The sequence below is a fragment of the Hyla sarda genome, chromosome 2 (assembly GCF_029499605.1).
Source record: "Hyla sarda isolate aHylSar1 chromosome 2, aHylSar1.hap1, whole genome shotgun sequence".
Taxonomy (NCBI): Eukaryota; Metazoa; Chordata; class Amphibia; order Anura; family Hylidae; genus Hyla; species Hyla sarda.
The window spans coordinates 339,690,053-339,709,497 of NC_079190.1; the positions used below are offsets into that span (position 1 = coordinate 339,690,053).

At 41.3% G+C, this 19,445-nt stretch overlaps 1 protein-coding gene across 5 annotated transcripts in view; it reads left to right on the forward strand.

The window, feature by feature from the left end:
- The window catches only part of REN (renin), an 84,807-nt gene that overhangs the window by 50,462 nt on the left and 14,900 nt on the right, over positions 1 to 19,445 (forward strand). For 4 of the 5 annotated variants that reach the window (XM_056558132.1, XM_056558130.1, XM_056558131.1 and 1 more), the window contains 4 exons: positions 10,557 to 10,704; positions 12,386 to 12,509; positions 15,012 to 15,130; positions 18,579 to 18,775. In XM_056558132.1, the coding sequence (XP_056414107.1) occupies positions 10,573 to 10,704; positions 12,386 to 12,509; positions 15,012 to 15,130; positions 18,579 to 18,775 (572 nt within the window). In that variant the 5' untranslated portion in view covers positions 10,557 to 10,572. Of the gene's footprint in view, positions 1 to 389; positions 473 to 10,556; positions 10,705 to 12,385; positions 12,510 to 15,011; positions 15,131 to 18,578; positions 18,776 to 19,445 lie in introns of those variants that run through there. The other variant, XM_056558129.1, reaches the window with a different exon arrangement.

Genomic DNA, 19,445 nt, shown 5'->3' on the forward strand with positions numbered 1-19,445 from the left:
TTTTTCTGCATATTCTCCTGGGAGTTATATTTTGACAAATGTTTTAATAATGTCTAAAGGTTAAAGTCATATTTAAAGGTCCTAGATTGGACAAAAAGCAGGAACAGCTAAATCCCACCAATGCCATGCAGTGATTCAGATATATAAGAGAGCAGAGTGGAAGGAAAATTCAAACAGCAAAGATAACATAGAAAGACAGAACTGAAATAAGTGACAGGCTAATGCATTCAGGGGGATAGCTAGAAAAACACAGGGAGATACAAAGAAAAGCAAATACGAATAATACTATAGCCTAAGTATAGCCAGTAGGGAGGGTGCAGAAACACAAGGGGAAGGGAAATATACAGCTAAAAACCAACATAACATTTCAAGAAGAAGAAGAATTCCTGGAAGATCTGTGACCAATTCCAGTGATTACCATGAGAATATTCATATTTGCCTTCTTCATTGTATCCTGTAGTGCACTCAGAAGGTAAGCCTATTTTTATAAGTCCCAATTCCTTGTCAATGTTGATGTTACTCTGCATATGACAGTACATGACATCTAATGCATTGTACACACTGAAACTCTGTGCCATACAGGTAAAATTGTCTCATATTAAATCTTATTGATGGATTCCCTTGTATTACAAAGTCAACTACACATTTTAATACAGTGAAAAAGTATATTGAAAGATATGGTTCAAACAGTTAAACTCTTTTTAGTATATCTAGGGTCCACTGAAGTCAACAGATAAGTTTGGCACATGCACCAAATATGTACTGCAAACACAATGTAACTAGAGCATTATTTTAATACTTGTTTTGCTGCTAAGATTATACATATTTGTCTGCATCAATCTATACAATGAAACAGCCATACACAGAAAGTCCAAAGCCAAAGTAACATTATAAAAGGGGTTTGGCTGCTTAAAGGGAACCAATCATCAGATTTTACCCTATAAAGCGTTATATAGGGTAAAATCTTTATTTTCACCATTCCCGGGGAACGCTCCTGCCCCCAGGGATGGTGAAGATATGAAGTTATAAACTAGTCACCGCCGTAAGTAGTCACCTGGGAGGTCTTCTCATCTACTCCGGTTCTTCGGCTGGGAGCGACGCCCCCTCCGCTTGATTGATGGGCCGCGTCATCACTCTGCTCCGTCTGTTCAGTGAGCGGAACAATGACGCGGCCCATCAATCAAGCGGAGGGGCGTCGCTCCCGGCCGAAGAATGGGAGTAGATTAGAAGAGCTTCCCGCCCAGGTGACTACTTACGGCTGCGGCAGTGACTAGTTTATAACTTCATATCTTCACCATCCCTGGGGGCAGGAGCATCCCCCGGGAATGGTGAAAATAAAGATTTTACCCTATATAACGCTTTACCAAGCGTTATATAGGGTAAAATCTGATGATTGGTTCCCTTTAAATGGGGTTTTTCAATTAAAGGGGTACTCCGGTGGAAAACTTTTATTTTTAAATCAACAGGTGCCAGAAAGTTAAACAGATTTGTAAATTACTTCTATTAAAAAATATTAATCCTTCCAGTACTCATTAGCTGCTGAATACTACAGAGGAAATTATTTTCTTTTTGAACACAGAGCTCTCTGCTGAATCACAAGCACAGTGCTCTCTGCTGACATCTCTGTCCATTTTAAGAACTGTCCAGAGTAATAGAAATTCCCCATAGCAAATATATGCTGCTCTGGACAGTTCCTAAAATGGACAGAGATGTCAGCAGAGAGCACTGTGCTTGTGATGTCAGCAGAGAGCACTGTGTTCTTCTGTAGTATTCAGCAGCTAATAAGTACTGGAAGGATTAAGATTTTTTAATAGAAGTAATTTACAAATCTGTTTAACTTTCTGGCACCAATTGATTAAAAATAAAAAAGTTTTCCACCGGAGTACCCCTGCAAAGTTCTTAAAATTTGATGTAAATCACATGCATACATGTAGGAGTACACGTGTGCTGGGGTATATGATGACAATTCGTTTCACAGTAAAAAAAAAAATCAGGAATATACCTTAAAATCAACGTAATAAAGCATGACTTGATACAGTGATAAAAGCCCATACTATATATATATATATATATATATATATATATAATATATATATAATATATATATATATATATATATATATATACTTGGTGCAAATTGTAAGGCATGCTAACACACATCTCAATTCCATAAATATTTACCTAAAATGCTATTCTAAATTTGATGCATTTTACCCTTGCCCCTTTCTTTCACTGCTGTTTCACAATTTGGATCAGTGTAAATAAAAAATAAATTAATAAAGAGTACATTAGATTTGTTTAAATCTTTCCCTCTATAAACAAAGTTTACTTATATAGTTTTTTTGAAAATCCTCAGGAGATTTGCTAAATAAAATGTCTAAAGGAAGCTCTTTTTTATTTTTTTTTTATTTCTTTTCAGTCTGACCACAGTGCTCTCCATTGACACCTCTGTCCATTTCAGGAACTGTCCAGAGCAGCAGCTATGAGTATTTGCTCCTGCTCTGGACAGTTCCTGACATGGACAGAGGTGTCAGTAGAGAGCACTGTGGTCAGACTGAAAATAACTATACAACTTCCTCTGTAGTATACAGCAGCTGATAAGTACTGGAAGGATTAAGATTTTTAAATAGAAGTAATTTACAAATCTATTTAACTTTCTGCCACCAGTTGATTTAAAAAAATTTTCACCGGAGTACCCCTTTTTGTCAAATCTACCTAGGAGACTCACATCAGTAAGCCTCATGTCTGTTTGCTCAGGCCATGAATCTTGCTGATATACTTATACTAGTAGCCTATGACCTGTCTGCAAATGCACCAATTTCAACTGTTCCAGATATTACAGAATTTTTTGTCTAAACTGTCCCATATTTTTCATACCATGTGGGCCTGGCATGAGCTCATATGAGACCATGCTTGACATGAAACTAAGAGATGGCTTCTAAGGGTTTGGCTATGGGATGCCTGTTTAAAAAGAAATATCAAGACATATCTATAGGAGGGGAGGATTTAGACGTCATGCCAAGTGCCAGAGCCTGAAGGTCCCCAGTATTATAAATGACACATGGTAAATTAACAACTAGTTTAAACAAGCCTAGCCTACAAGTGTGCATCATTGCTTTTTCCGTATCCCTCTTTTCCTTTCTTCCTTTCTTATTAAAGGGGTACTCCATCCCTAGACATCTTATCCCCTATCCAAAGGATAGGGGATATGATGTCTGATGGACCCCCGCGATCTCTGTGCAGCACCCAGCATCCTGGCTGGGGTTGTGACATCATGGCCACGCCCCTTGTGACATCACACCATGCCCTGCGGCCGCCACACCCCCTCCCATAGACTTGCATTGAGGGCAAGGGCGAACTGACAACACTCAGGGCCCCCGGACCAAAAAAAAGTAAGGGCCCCCTGCGATGCTCTGCTGCTAGTCACACTTCTGCCCCTATTCTACCCAAATTCCTCCACCAGCCCTACACACAAAATAAACTAAATTTTATATATATAAAACACTTTAAGGTAGGTAAAATAATTTTCCATGACAAATAATACCAGTTTATAAGGATTCAATATTTACCATCACACAATAACTGAATAATACCGCCATACTGTACTGAATAAAACCACTATACACAGACCAGTATACTATACAGCAGGGGTACTCAACTATTCTTAGTGAGGGTCTGCTTATCCAGGTCTGCCACTGGTAAAGGACCGAGCAAAGCACTGAGGCCTTATTCACACCTAGTGGCTGCAGTGCAATGAAGGAAATAGGTAAAATGACTGAAGTCTGAAGGATGTAAATGTACTATTTCCTGTATTTTCAGAATACTGCCAGAGACTGTACCCCTGAATAAAATACTGCCTCACGCTGTATCCCTGAATATAATACTGCCACATGCTGTACCCCTGAATATAATACTGCCACACGCTGTACCCCTGAATAAAATACTGCCACATGCTGTACCCCTGAATATAATACTGCCACATGCTGTACCCCTGAATATAATACTGCCACACGCTGTACCCCTGAATAAAATACTGCCTCACGCTGTATCCCTGAATATAATACTGCCACATGCTGTACCCCTGAATATAATACTGTCACATGCTGTACCCCTGAATATAATACTGCCACACGCTGTACCCCTGAATATAATACTGTCACACGCTGTACCCCTGAATAAAATACTGCCACACACTGTATCCCTGAATATAATACTGCCACATGCTGTACCCCTGAATATAATACTGTCACACGCTGCCCCCCTGAATATAATACTGTCACACGCTGCACCCCTGAATATAATACTGTCACACGCTGTACCCCTGAATAAAATACTCCCACACGCTGTACCGTTGAATATAATACTGCCGCACACTGTACCCCTGAATATAATACTGCCGCACACTGTACCCCTGAATATAATACTGTCACACACTGTACCCCTGAATATAATACTGCCACATACTATACCCCTGAATATATTACTGAAGCATGCTATGCCCTTGAATATATTACTGCAGCATGCTGTGCCCCAGAATATACTACTGCAGCATGCTGTGCCCCTGAATATATTACTGCAGCACGATGTGCCCCCGAATATATTACTGCCGCACGCTGTGCCCCTGAATATATTACTGCCACACGCTATGCCCCTGGTATAGTGCTGCCACATGCTATGTACCTAATATATTAAAGCCACACGCTGTGCTCCAGGTATATTACTGCCACACGCTGTGCCCCTGGTATATTTCTGCCACTTGGCATGCCCCTGGTATAGTACTGCCACATGCTGTATCCCTGGTATAGTACTGCCACACACTATATCCCTGGTATAGTACTGCCACACGCAATATCCCTGGTATAGTACTGCCACATGCTATGTCCCTGGTATATTACTGCCACACAATATGCCCCCAAATATAATTTAACAAACACTGTGCCATGTACCGACTAATTGTACCATAAAACAATAAATGATGCCGCCATGCCCCCCAGATTAAATGATGCCACCATGCCCCCCCCCCAGAATAAATGATGCCACCGTGCCTCCCAGAATAAATGATGCCACCATACCCCCAGAATATATGAGGTCACTCGCCTCCAGAATATATGAAGTCACTGCACCCTCAGAATAAAGTCACTGTGCCCCAGTATAAATGATGCCACTGTGCCCCCAGAATAAATTAAGTCCCTGAGCCACCACATAAACTGTGTCACTGTGACTCTTCAGCTGCTGCAAACTACAACTCCCATCACGCACAGACAGATGGTCATGATGGGAGTTCTAGTTGTGTAACAACTGAAGAGTCACAGGTGGGGGAATGACTGCTCACCTGCAGCGTAGGCTCCCCGTCACAGGTCCCGCGCTGTGCCGCTGCTCTGGCCTCTTCTAGTCACGCCTGGAAGAGCAGATGATGCAGGCAGCGCTAATCGCACCGCCTGCATCACAGGAAAAGCGCCGGGTGGCTGGACAAGGAGCACAGTGTTCCCTCGCTCCAGCCGCGGCTATTAATTTGTATCGGTGTCTTAAGACACCGATACAAATGAATGAGGGAAGAGCGATGGGTGACCTGCATGACTGGTGGCCGCGGTCCGGATCTAGACCACAGTCTGCCAGTTGAATATCCCTGCTATACAGGATTTGCATACAATATAAGTTATTATATACAGGACCATATGGCGGTAGATATCAGCTGTACACAGGATCTGTATACCACATAAGTGATTACAGTTACATCTAGGAACTCACAATTACATATTTTCTGATCAGCGGTGTCCTCTTTCCTTTTCTTCTCTGTCCGGATCAGACCTCCATGTCCATCTCTTAGCATCTGCAGGACAAACATGTTAGACTCTGTATTTTTCCAGTGCCCCCCCCCCCTCCGCCCCACTACTCTACACAATGTTCCCATCTATAAGCCCCTAACTGTTATAAAGACCTCCTTGGTGTCCTGCACAGTAAAAGGGAAGTAGGTGGGTAGCCATGTAGTTTGTCTGTAGGTAGGTAGCAAGATATGTAGGTAAGTAGTTAGGCAGCCAGGTATGTAGGTAGTTAGATAGCCAGGTATGTAGGTAATTAGTTAGGCATCCATAGAGAGATGAAAAGGCCACAGCACCAGTCTGAAGGCTCCGGTCAGTGGAAATAGAGCTGAAGTTTATTGGTTAAAAAAAGCGACATTGCTTAATAAAGACTCATATGGAGCCGAAACATTGCTTGTTGTAACCAATAAACTTCAGCTCTATTTTCACTGACCGGAGCCTCCAGACTGGTGCTGTGGCCTTTGCATCTCTCTATGATTGTTTGCTGGATTGGCAGTCCAGGTGACCACGGGCAGAGTGGATGGGTCCAGTGCTGTTCTCCACCTTCCTTCTGTAGTTAGGCATCCAGGTACAAAGTTAGGTTTAAATTGATGGTTGATCTAGCATGTCACCCAGGCAAGAGGCTATATGCACAGCAGAGGTGAGAGTTGTGAGTATTAGACTCATAATGTATGTTAGGGACCATCCGAAAATGGCCACCTCCACGTGGCGGATGGGGGACACGTTTTGATCAAAAAGTGCGCTGAGAGCATTTAAAAAAAAAATATATATATATATATATATATATATATATATATATATATAAAAAATTTTGATAAAATGTGCCGCTGCAATTTTTGTGTTTGTATACTTTGCATTTTCCACAGCAGCATGCACTCGTATATCATGTAGTTGTGCTGGCTATTTGTGTTTTTTATTGTATGCTACTTTGAGGGAATGGCACCCTCTCCAGCCATGCATCCCTCCTCCTTTTCCCAGGAGGGAGTTTAAATGTTTAAATTGATGGTTGATCTAGCATGTCACCCAGTCAAGAGGCTATTTGCACAGCAGAGATGAGAGTTGTGAGTATTAGACTCATAATGTATGTTAGGGACCATCCGAAAATGGCTGCCTCCACGTGGCGGATGGGGGACACGTTTTGATCAAAAAGTGCGCTGAGAGCCTTTAAAAAAAAAAAAAATATATATATATATATATATATATATATATATATATATATATATATAAAAAATTTTGATAAAATGTGCCGCTGCAATTTTTGTGTTTGTATAGTTAGCCAGCACCCCCTCCACCCAGTGGCAGATCCAGAGTCTAGTCTCAGGAGGGGCATTATGAAAACTCCCTATGTAGTTAGTAGGTAGCCCTTCTATTAGTTTAGTAGTTTGTCACCATATTAGCTAGGCAGGAACATAGTAGATAGTCCCTCACATTATGTGTAGGCAGGAGAGTTCCCTCCATTAGGTGTAGGCAGCAGAGATCCCCAATAGTAGGTGTAGGCATCAGAGTTCCCCCACAGTAGGTGTAGGCAGCAGAGTTCCCCCACAGTAGGTGTAGGCTGCAGGGTCCACCAGAGTAGGTGTAGGTATCACAGTCCCCCCGGAGTAGGGGTAGGCAGCATCCTCTGGGTATTCAGAGGGTACACGCACATAGAGGAGATGGCAGTGCTGTCTGCTGGGGATCTGGGACAAGTGTCCTGGATCCTCAGGAGCGGCGGCATTGGCGGGCCCTGTATCCGGCTGGGCCCTCGGATGACGTCCGATCGGACCGGCCGGTCAGTCCGCCCCTGATTGAGGGGGCGTGGTGTGACGTAATGAGGAGCGTGGCCATGAGGTCACGACCCCCTGCTGCCCGCTCCAAGCATTCAGAACAAAATGTTCAGAATGCTGGGGCAGCGGAGTACCCATTTAACTAAAGTGCATTATTTAACCACAGATTAATTCAGTGTGAAGATATCTTGTGAAAGTCTTTTTGAGGCCGAATTTGCGAGCGGAATCCGACAGAAAAATCTTGCTTGGAAATTCCGATGCACTAGAGTCCTATTGTTTTCAACAAGATTATGCTGCACCATGCAAACAGAGGAAACATCTTCCCAGGAAATTCAGATTCTTGCCTCCGCAGAAAGAACTGACATGTCAATTCTTTCTGTGGAATCCACTCGGAAATGCATTGCCGTCTATAGAGACAGTGCATTTCTGAGTAGCCTAGCACCAGCATGTTTTCTGGTCAGATATTCCACAAAAAAGAGTATATTCACACTTCCGAATCTCCATGTAGAGTTCCGATCAGGAATTCTGCTCAGTGATTTTGGTGCACTAATCTAACATTGGTGTGAATTGATCTTTCGCTGACCCATTCACAATGTGGAATTTCAGAGGCGGAAAGTTCTGCCATGCAAATTCACAAGCTGAAAGAATGAACATGTTCATTCTTTTAGAGAAATGATGCAGGTCCAAGCTACCCATGGATTTTGGCAGCGGCCGATCTGACAGAATCTCCTACCTGAAATATCTCTGGGCAGAGATTTAACAATGTGAACAATACACATATAGCAAGGAGATCAGAGGAAAAACAAAGAAATCCAGCGCGAAACTCATGGAACAAGGATTTATTCAATGTTCACATGAAGCATACAGAGGGACATCACAATGGTACAGATGACGCATTTCAGTCGTGGAAGTTGCCCTCAGTCGTATGACATTGTTCCATGAGTTTCGCGCTGGACTTCTTCATTTTTTCTCTGATGTTTGTTGGGTGTAGTCCACACCTGTCCGTGCAGCGATTTACAGATTGAGGGTGAGCTGAAACTTACCTGCTATACATATACAGCAAGAACATACACAAGAAAGCCTATATAAAGCATGCTTTCTTGTTTTCTGTAGTAAAATAATTTACATCCTAAAAACTGTAAAACCAAATCTATTAGGCTCTTTGTTCAAATGTATTTTCTGAGAAAGGTATAAATAGAGCACACTTCAGGCTGGAAATCTAGGCACAATGCACAATGTTCTAGCACAGTATAGGAACTGTTGATGAACTATGTAAATAAGAAAAAATGTGGCCAATGAGATTGTAAGTGCCAAGATAAAAGGGCATAGCATAACTGAATGTTTATTCTTTATTATCAATAATTATAGTAATTCACCTCTATTTGGGAAGCACATGCTATAATATAAATGTGTGATCAATACAAACATGAAAAAATGCCTATTTATGAAATAATAAAACATCATCATATTTTTTTTAAGAAAGCATAAATGAATGTATATTAAAAGGTTACTCCGGGATTTAACTACCTACCTGCCTCTGGATCATCTGATTGGTTCTCCAAATATGCAGAAAGCCTCAGAAGTGTAGTGTGGATAACACTGATCAATGCTGAGATATAGCAGAGCATTGTTCAGTCTTTGCAATGGAAATATTGCAGGTAATAGTCTCTTATGTGGACTACAAAATAGTAAAAAAAAAAAGTTTAAAAAAGTTTACACCACCTCCATTTTCCATTTTTCTAATAAAATATTGTAAACAAAGGTAAATTCAAACATATGTGGTGTTGTTACATGCGGAAATGTCCAAACTACTAAAATGTAATGTTAATAAAACTACGCAGTAAATGACGTCAAAGTAAAAAAAAATACTAAATTCTAGAATTGCTGCTTTTTAGTCACTTCAAAAACCCCCCCAAAAAAAGAAAAAAATTGAAAAATCAACCAAAAATGGTACAGATAAAAACTACAGATCATGGCACAAAAAAAAACCAACATCCCTGTATGTGGTAAAATAAAAGTTAAAGGGGACAGAAGAGGACAATTTTAAGCATACTCTCTCTTCCTACAAAAAGTTATAATTTTATTATAGTAAAAAAAAAAAAAACTATAAAATTGGGCATCATTGTAATCGTATAGACTTAAGAATATGGACCGACATTTACCATTGTCTTTAGACTGTTTTTTATGTCTGCAAAAGACACAAAAAGGCACAAGCAGGGTTTATTTGCGCCTTTTTTGTGCCTTTTTGTTTACACATTTCTGCTGATTTTGAGTTGCAATCCACTGATTTTGAGTTGCAATCCACTGATTTTGGTAATACACATGATATAGAAGGGATTTATGAACTGCGCCTTTTTGTAAAAAGGTGCAAAAAAAGTGCAAAGCCACTGAAAAGTCTCTAAAACTACACCATCCCATACCTAGCGTAGCTTTTTAGTGTATGTGAAGAGAGAAATTTGAGAAAATGTTTACCTGTACAAAATGTATCAAATGCTCTGTGAACATTTAATAAATTTGGTGATCCTACATATTACCAGCACACACAAAAAAGGTGTAAATAAATGCTTTACTTACACCTACAATGATAAATGTGGGCCATGGTGTGTCATTTTTACTTAAGATTGCACTGAGTGGATACGAAGCCCCCAAAATTTGCTATATTTAATTTTGCCCCACAATTTTTTTGCTTCACTGTAAATTTCGTGGTAAAACTAAGTGATGTCATTACAAAGTACAAGTGGTGTTGCAAAAAAAAATACCTTATATGGGTCTTTAGGTGGAAAATGTAAATAGTTATGGCTACTAAAATACAAGGAGAAAAAATGTAAATGAATAAATGTAAAAAATAAGTAACAATATTAGGTAGGTGGTTGCAATATTGCGGCTGATCAATGTATGATAAAAAATAAGATAAAGATATTGTCAAAATATTATTTACACTTTAGTAATAACTCTATCTTTTCTATTGTAGGATCCCTCTTCGAAAAATGCCATCAATTCGGGAGACCCTAAGAGCCATGGGGGTAAAAGTTGCTGATGTATTTCCACAACTAATGATGACAGGATCTGGAAATCCTGAAAATAGAACTGCACCAACATGTCTTACCAACTATTTGGATGTAAGCAACACTATTGATAGATGGATAGATAAACATATATGAGTGGCTGTTGTCTGTAAAAAAAGATTTACAGTGTTCCCTTAAGTTACAATAATAATTGGCTCTCGGATGGTCATTGTAAGTTTAAAACATTGCATCTGGAGACTGTAACTCGATGGAAGACTGGCAATTGATTCGGAAGCCCCCAAAATGTTAACCAAGAAATATAAAGAAAAAACATTAAACTGAAAGAAAAAAACAGACAATTAACATGAACAAAGCAAGTCTTTACCTATATAAGGCGCCCTTACATGTAAACATAAGAAAGATTTGCTGGAAGCTGTACATTACTGCTTTACTTCCTATACAGCACACAAGAATCAGAAAATAAGATGGAGCTGCTCACATGATATTTAAAGGTGGTAAAGAGCAGTACAGGACATATAGGACTCATTCACACTACAGAATATTCACCCACATAGTTCTGAGCAGACATTCCATGCTCAATGGGTGCCAACTCAATCAGTTGGTGCTAAGACCGTTTGGACATATGCTGTCTCCATAAATAGTAATGCATGTCAGAGCGGAGTCCAGAATATGAATTTGCCAGCAAAATCTGCATTATCTTACAGTAAAATAATAGACCATACCAGACGAAAAGAACAATAATGTAGAAATCAAATATAAATTTTATTGAATAACATTCATTTTAAAAAGAATTTAAAAAGGACACATATACTGTGGCACAACAAAAAAGAACTCAGGCAGAAGAGTGGAGGTAGGAGGTAAGAGGCATTGCTCTCTAGGGTGTATGATCTCCCATTGGTGTATTATTCTGTGTTGCAATATCTTTTTTTGAGGTTTTCCCAGTGCTGAGCGATATTCTTATGGTCATTACTATGCTTTCATGCTCTTATTATAGTATTGGTGTTTATACCTCTGCAAATATCTGCTGCTGTGTTTTGCACACCATATGGCCCCTTACAAATTTTCATTTATTAGAGTATTATTTTCTTTCTAATAGATGCCTCCATCCTCCACTCGTTTGCCTGAGTTCTTTTTGGTTGTGCCACAGTATATGTGTCCTTTTTAAATTCTTTTTAAAATTAATGTTATTCAATAAAATTTATATTTGATTTCTACATTATTGTTCTTTTCATCTGGAATGGTCTATTTTTTTGGTGTTGATTGCTATTGGCGACCATAAGACATTCTGTCTTAGATGGCCATTGAGCATAGTGGGTAAATTATCTTATAGTACCAGCAAAGTGCCCTGCATACTTCTATATATCTAAATTATAGTCAAACAGTTATCAAGTAATAACACTATACAGGAAACAAACAAAAGACAGGGTTCCCGCAAAAATCACTACCAGCCAGTTTTCCACTGAGTTTCACTTAACTCAATAGCTGGAAAAGTCAGACTTTTTGGCAGTGTTATACAAAGTTGTACAAAGGCAAAAGACCAGTTTTTTGGTGCATAAGATGGCTAAAAAAAAAACAATGCGTGAACATAGCCTTAGACCGTATTAGTAAATTTCCCCAATTGTTGAGAATATTTTAACCTGAGACAATTGTAACTTAAGGGAATTCTGAATACGTACAGACTACTACTACTATTAGTTTATAAATGCAAAAACAGACACAATAAATATACCCAAACTACCAAGTATAACAGTGTTGATGTGGTTTATCTTTGCAGACACAGTATTTTGGTGAAATAAGCATTGGTTCACCTTCTCAAACTTTCAAGGTTGTGTTTGATACTGGATCTGCCAACTTGTGGGTGCCATCCAGTCATTGTTCCCCGCTGTACAGTGCCTGTGGTAAGCATTGTGAGCTTGAAAATTGCTGATGGGATATGGTCAGTCAGACTCCATTACTGCCTGACTCCATACTGTTGCTCCTTTAACAGTACCATCCTCTGTCTGCTGCTATCATCAGTGCCTCATTCCTATAATTATATCCCATAAAGTGCTCTAGATGGTAAAAGTACTCCACACAATAATAGCCCACCCCCTCTTTGTGCTGTATACAGTAATTGTGCTTGCTTAGCACCCCGGGCACAATAATAGTGCCCCTTTAGTGCCCTCCTCAAACGACTTACCCTACACAGCTAAAGCACCCATTTAGTGCCCTACACAATGTTAAAGTGCCCTTAGTCCAAATGTAATAGGTTGAAGTCTCTACAGGGACATTATTACAGCATAGGGGTTACAGTGGGCACTATTTCAGTAGGAGGGTCACAGAGGACATTATTACAGTATAGGGGTCATGGAGGGCATTATTAGAGTATAGGGGTCACGCAGGGAATTATTTCAATATGTGGGTCATTGGTGACATTATTTAAGTATGGGGTCACTGGGGGGCATTATTACAGTATAGGGTCAAAAGGGGCATTCTTGCAATATGGTGGTCACACTGGGAATTGTTACAGTGTGTAAGTTACTGGGGGAATTATTACAGTATGGTGTCACAAGGGACATTATTACAGTATGGGGTCAGAGGGGGCATTATTACAATAGGGCGGTCACTGGGGGAATTATGATAGTATGGGGGTTACAGTGGACATTGTTACTGCATGAGAGCATGGGGAATTATACTGCTACTGCCCTCCCCTCCCACCTCCATACATATTCTACAGCTTAATACCCTCTGTGGTCCCCATACTGTAATAATGCCCCCGGGTAACCCCATACTGTAACCAAAGGGAGCATTATTACAGTATTAGGGTCACTGGGTGCATTATTACAGTATTGGAATCACACAGGGATTTATTACATGTCGGTCACTGGGAGCATTATTCCAGTACAGCGGCACAGGTAGCATTAATACAGTAAAGGGGTCACAGGGGACATTATTACAGTATGGGGGTCACAGGGGACATTATTAAGGAATGAGGGTCAAAAAGGGCATTACAATAGCGATGTCACAGGAACATTGTGATTGACAGTACAGGGGCACAGGGATCATGATTACAGTACGTGGTCACAGGGGGCATAATTACAGTACAGGGGACATTATTACAGTATGGGGCATAATTACTGCAGGGAGGTCACAGAGGACATTATTACAGTATGGGGGGGATGACACTGGGAATTATTATTGTTTGTTACTGGGGAAATTATTACAGTATTGAGTCACAATGGGCATTAATACAGTATGGGGGTCACAGGGGCTAGGTTTAGACTCCCCCACACATAGTCTGGTCTCCCCCCTCCTTCCTTACACACACCCTCCCCTGTGCTTTCACTATTACTGCCTCCTCCTTCTTACTGCCTACATGGAGCTTTGATGACATCACCAGGGAGGCGACAGGCCCCTGCAGGCAGCTCTGGAAGTAGGGGCTCTGTGCAGCAGTAGGAGCTAGATGGCTAGAGGTTATTTTGAAAATTGCAGCAAAATCACAACATTTTGTATCATGAATGACATTGAATGTAGCTTTGTGGCTTTGAAGACCATTCCAAATCTGTCATCCGATGTCTTCCAGTTGCTGGGTGGAACAAGCTCTACCTTATAGTTGTCATATGGACTATCATATGTTTTAATGTTCCGTTGCATGCCCAATCAATGCTCATTGTTTTTATTTTTACAGGGAAACACTGAGTGGTTAAAAAAAATTACAGCTTGTAGTAGGTTGTTTTTTGTTAGAACACAAATATAGTTTGGCACCCAATAAACCCCCCTGTTACAGTGCCCCGTTCAGGCCCCGTTCTAGACATTGTTGGGGTCCTAGCGGTTGGATCCCATGTGATCAGATATTTGTTGATAGGGGATACGTTTGCATCAATCAGATAACCTCATTAACCCCTTATTTTTTTCTGCTTACTATTGAAAAACATAGTTTTTTTTTGTGTGGAACAAGATTTACTTTTAGGCTATGGTCACATGTAGCGCATCCGCAGCATATTTGACCCTGCAGATGCGCTGATGACCATCCCATAAAGTGAGCCTCCTGCTGTGCCCGGCATCCTCCATTACAAGCAGGCGCAAATCATCTGTGCATGCGCAGTTTACTTACAGACATCGTGGCCGCTTTTGGAGCGGACAGAATGTCTGTGAGTAAACTGTGCATGCGCGCATGACTCAAAGATCACTGTGTGTCTGCTTGTAGAAAAGGGACCCCCTCGGTCAGGCATCTTATTCCCTATCCTTTGGATAAAGGATAAGATGTCTTAGTGCTGGAGTACCCCTTTAATGCTTCCGTGTGTGAACAGGGAACAGCATTCAGGAGCTCAATATTCCGGACGCTGGGGAGCGGCGTAACCCTTTAATGTTATTTCTTATTTACTTGGTTTAACTGTTAACATCTAATTTTTGTATGACAGCATCTCACAATCAATATGACTCATCTAAATCTCGCACGTATGTTGAGAATGGAACAGGATTCTCCATACAATATGCATCTGGAGGAGTAAGAGGTTTCCTAAGCCAAGATGTTGTTTCTGTGAGTTTAAGCACCATTGCTCCCTTTACAGAACATCTTTATGGTTACTTGTGTATCTTATTCAATGTAAAATATAAACTCTTGTAAATGTGTATACCGTATTTATCGGGGTATACCACGCACCGGCCTATAACACGCACCCTCATTTTACCAAGGATATTTGGGTAAAAAAAGTTTTTTACCCAAATATCCATGGTAAAATGAGGGTGCGTGTGTGCGCGTGTATACCCCGATACACCCCCAGGAAAGGCAGGGGGAGAGAGGCCGTCGCTGCCCGCTTCTCTCCCCCTGCCTTTCCTGGGGTCTAGAGCCCTGATGCCGGCCCTTCTCACCCCCTGGCTATCGGCGCCGCTGCCCGTTCTGTCCCCCTGACTATCAATGCCGGCGCCGATAGCCAGGGGGAGAGAAGGGGCAGCGGCACCCATTGCCGGCGCCACTGCCCCGTTACCTCCCCCCATCCCAGGTGGCATAATTACCTGTTGCCGGGGTCGGGTCCGCGCTGCTGCAGGCCTCCGGCGTCACCTGCATCGTTGCTATGCACGGCGCGGCGCAATGACGTCATGCGCCGCGCAGCGCATAGCAACAGGGGACGCACGCCGGAGGCCTGCCGCAGCGCGGACCCGACCCCGGCAACAGGTAATTATGCCACCGGGGATGGGGGGAGGTAACGGGGCAGTGGCGCCGGCAATGGGTGCCGCTGCCCCTTCTCTCCCCCTGGCTGTCGGCGCCGCATCTCTCCCCCTGGCTATCGGCGCCGGCAATGGGGCGCCGGCACCGATAGTCAGGGGGACAGAACAGGCAGCGGCGCCGATAGCCAGGGGGTGAGAAGGGCCGGCAGCAGGGCTCTAGACCCCAGGAAAGGCAGGGGGAGAGAAGCGGGCAGCGACGGCCTCTCTCCCCCTGCCTTTCCTGGGGGTGTATTGGCGTATAACACGCACATAGACTTTAGGCTAAAAAATTTAGCCTAAAAAGTGCGTGTTATACGCCGATAAATACGGTATATCCTAACCATTGCCTCCTAATAGGTGTGGGCTACTAATTGTTTGGGTTTTGTGTTGGGTCCTGAGAGCTTCCAGTTAGGCTATGTTCACATGCCAGAATGTCTGCATGGAATTCTGCATGGATTTATAGCCAATACACTTCAATGGCATTCTGCTATCCCATTCACACAGCATGTGAATTTCTGCAGCAGAATTTCCATTGCAGGAATTCCATTAAAGGGGTACTCTGGCCCTAAGACATCTTATCCCCTATCCAAAGAATAGGGGATGAGATGCATGATCGCGGGGGGTCCTGCTGCTGGTGACCTCCGCAATCTTTCATGCAGCACCCTGCTATCATCAGCATCCAGAACAAAAATCACTTTGGATAGGGTATAAGATGTCTTAGGGCTGGAGTACCCCTTTAAAATGAATAAAAATGAATGATAAATTCATGCAGAATTCTGTGCAGAAATTCTGCCGTGTGAACATACAGTGGGGCAAAAAAGTATTTAGTCAGCCACCAATTGTGCAAGTTCTCCCACTTAAAAAGATGAGAGAGGCCTGTAATTTTCATCATAGGTATACCTCAACTATGAGAGACATAATGAGAAAAAAAAAACCATAAAATCACATTGTCTGATTTTTAAAGAATTTATTTGCAAATTATTATGGAAAATAAGTATTTGGTCACCTACAAACAAGCAAGATTTCTGACTCTCACAGACCTGTAACTTCTTCTTTAAGAGTCTCCTCTGTCCTCCATTCGTTACCTGTATTTATGGCACCTGTTTGAACTTGTTATCAGTATAAAAGACACCTGTCCTCAACCTCAAACAGTCACACTCCAAACTCCACTATGGCCTAGACCAAGGAGCTGTCGAAGGACACCAGAAACAAAATTGTAGACCTGCACCAGGCTGGGAATACTGAATCTGCAAGAGGCAAGCAGCTTGGTGTGAAGAAAACAACTGTGGGAGCAATTATTAGAAAATGGAAGACATACAAGACCACTGATAATCTCCCTCGATCTTGGGCTCCACGCAAGATCTCACCCTGTGGTGTCAAAATGATCACAAGAATGGTGAGCAAAAATCCCAAAACCACACAGGGGGACCTAGTGAATGACCTACAGATAGCTGGGACCAAAGTAACAAAGACTATTATCAGTAACACACTATGCCGCCAGGTACTCAAATCATGCAGTGCCAGATGTGTCCCCCTGCTTAAGCCAGTACATGTAAAGGCTTGTCTGAAGTTTGCTAGAGAGCATTTGCATGATCCAGAAGAGGATTGGGAGAATGTCATATGGTCAGATGAAACCAAAGTAGAACTTTTTGGTAAAAACTCAACTTGTCGTTTTTGGAGGAGAAATAATACTGAGTTGAAACCATACCTACTGTGAAGCATGGGGGTGGAAACATCATGCTTTGGGGCTGTTTTTCTGCTAAGGGACCAGGACAACTGGTTCGTATAAAGGAAAGAATGAATGGGGCCATGTATCATGAGATTTTGAGTGAAAACCTCCTTCCATCAGCAAGGGCATTGAAGATGAAACATGGCTGGGTCTTTCAGCATGACAATGATCCCAAACACACCAACAGGGCAACGAAGGAGTGGCTTTGTAAGAAGCATTTCAAGGTCCTGGAGTGGCCTTGCCTGTCTCCAGATCTCAACCCCATAGAAAACCTTTGGAGGGAGTTGAAAGTCTGTGTTGCACAGCGACAGACCAAAAACATCACTGCTCTAGAGGAGATCTGCATGGAGGAATGGGCCAAAATACCAGCAACAGTGTGTGAAAACCTTGTGAAGACTTACAGAAAACGTTTGACCTCTATCATTGCCAACAAAGGGTATATAACAAAGCATTGAGATGAACTTTTGTTATTGACCAAATACTTATTTTCCAACATAATTTGCTAATAAATTCTTAAAAAATCAGATAATGTGATTTTATGGATATTTTTTTTTCATTATGTCTCTCATAGTTGAGGTTTACCTATGATGAAAATTACAGGCCTCTCTCATCTTTTTAAGTGGGAAAACTTGCACAATTGGTGGCTGAATAAATACTTTTTTGCCCCACTGTAGCCTTACACCTTTGGATGGGAATCTCAGTTTTTAGAGGAGTTTTCTCTGGAGTTTCCATTGTTACTGACCATACATGTTCTGACCTCTTTATGTGCGAATGGGTCATAAGTAGAGAGACAGCTAAACTTATTCCTGACAATTCAATGTCCAATAAAATAAAATAAAAATTTACAACGATAGGGTGAAACAGAAAAATAAAGCATTTACTAATGTACACTGTTGTGATGCTCCTGTATATTGCTAGTTCTATAGCTGTAATCCAGTACTTTCCACTACACCATATGTCATATACTTTATATATATTGCACATACTTCATAGAAGATTGCACAGTGGCATATTTTGTTTAATATTTTTTACTGTCCATCATGCATTACAGGTGGCAGGTATTTCTGTTGTCCAGGTTTTTGCAGAAGCTACAGCACTACCCGCATTTCCTTTTATCTTTGCCCGCTTTGATGGAGTATTGGGAATGGGATTCCGAACGCAAGCAATTGACAACATTATACCTGTCTTTGACCGAATTCTGTCTCAGAAAGTCCTGCAGGAAGATGTCTTCTCAGTGTATTACAGCCGGTGAGAAGTGATAAGGCAAAGCTTTATAAAACAATACATTCTAGAATATGTTTTATTAGCCACAAATGTGTTGGTCATACCCTATATGCACCTCCCTATCTAAATCTGTACAGTTTTGTCATATTCACTTGCCTGCAAGCTATAATAAAATAATGTTCACTATCACAGTCACAATGTCAAAATGCAATCCTTCCTTTTGCTTTTAACCACTTATTCTTGCTTCCCCTTTTGATAAAATATCACAGCTGCTTGGGTAACCAGAATCTCCTTTCTTTGCAGACAATACAAGTGAGAAGATAAGTTCACATCCCCTTGCTATCGATGTCACTCACACTAACACGGTTCCCCAAGTGGTAACAAACTCTAACCTGGTGCCCAAGACCTACAAATTACTGCTTATGCTATACACCATTTGTTTAGATTCTTCCTTTACCATAGACCTTTTGTCAGAAGCATATACTTCAGGAACGAATAGGGAAATTATATTATTTTCAAAATACAGATGTTTATTTATTGCAAAGTTGGAATTACATGAAAATAAGTTCCATGTATGAAAGAACCAACATAATTTACACATACTGAGTCTCAAAAAAATAAAAAAATAAAACAAATAAGAACACGCCGTGAGTAGTCCTCAAGAAGTGCAATCTTTCTTTGCTCCGTATCAAGT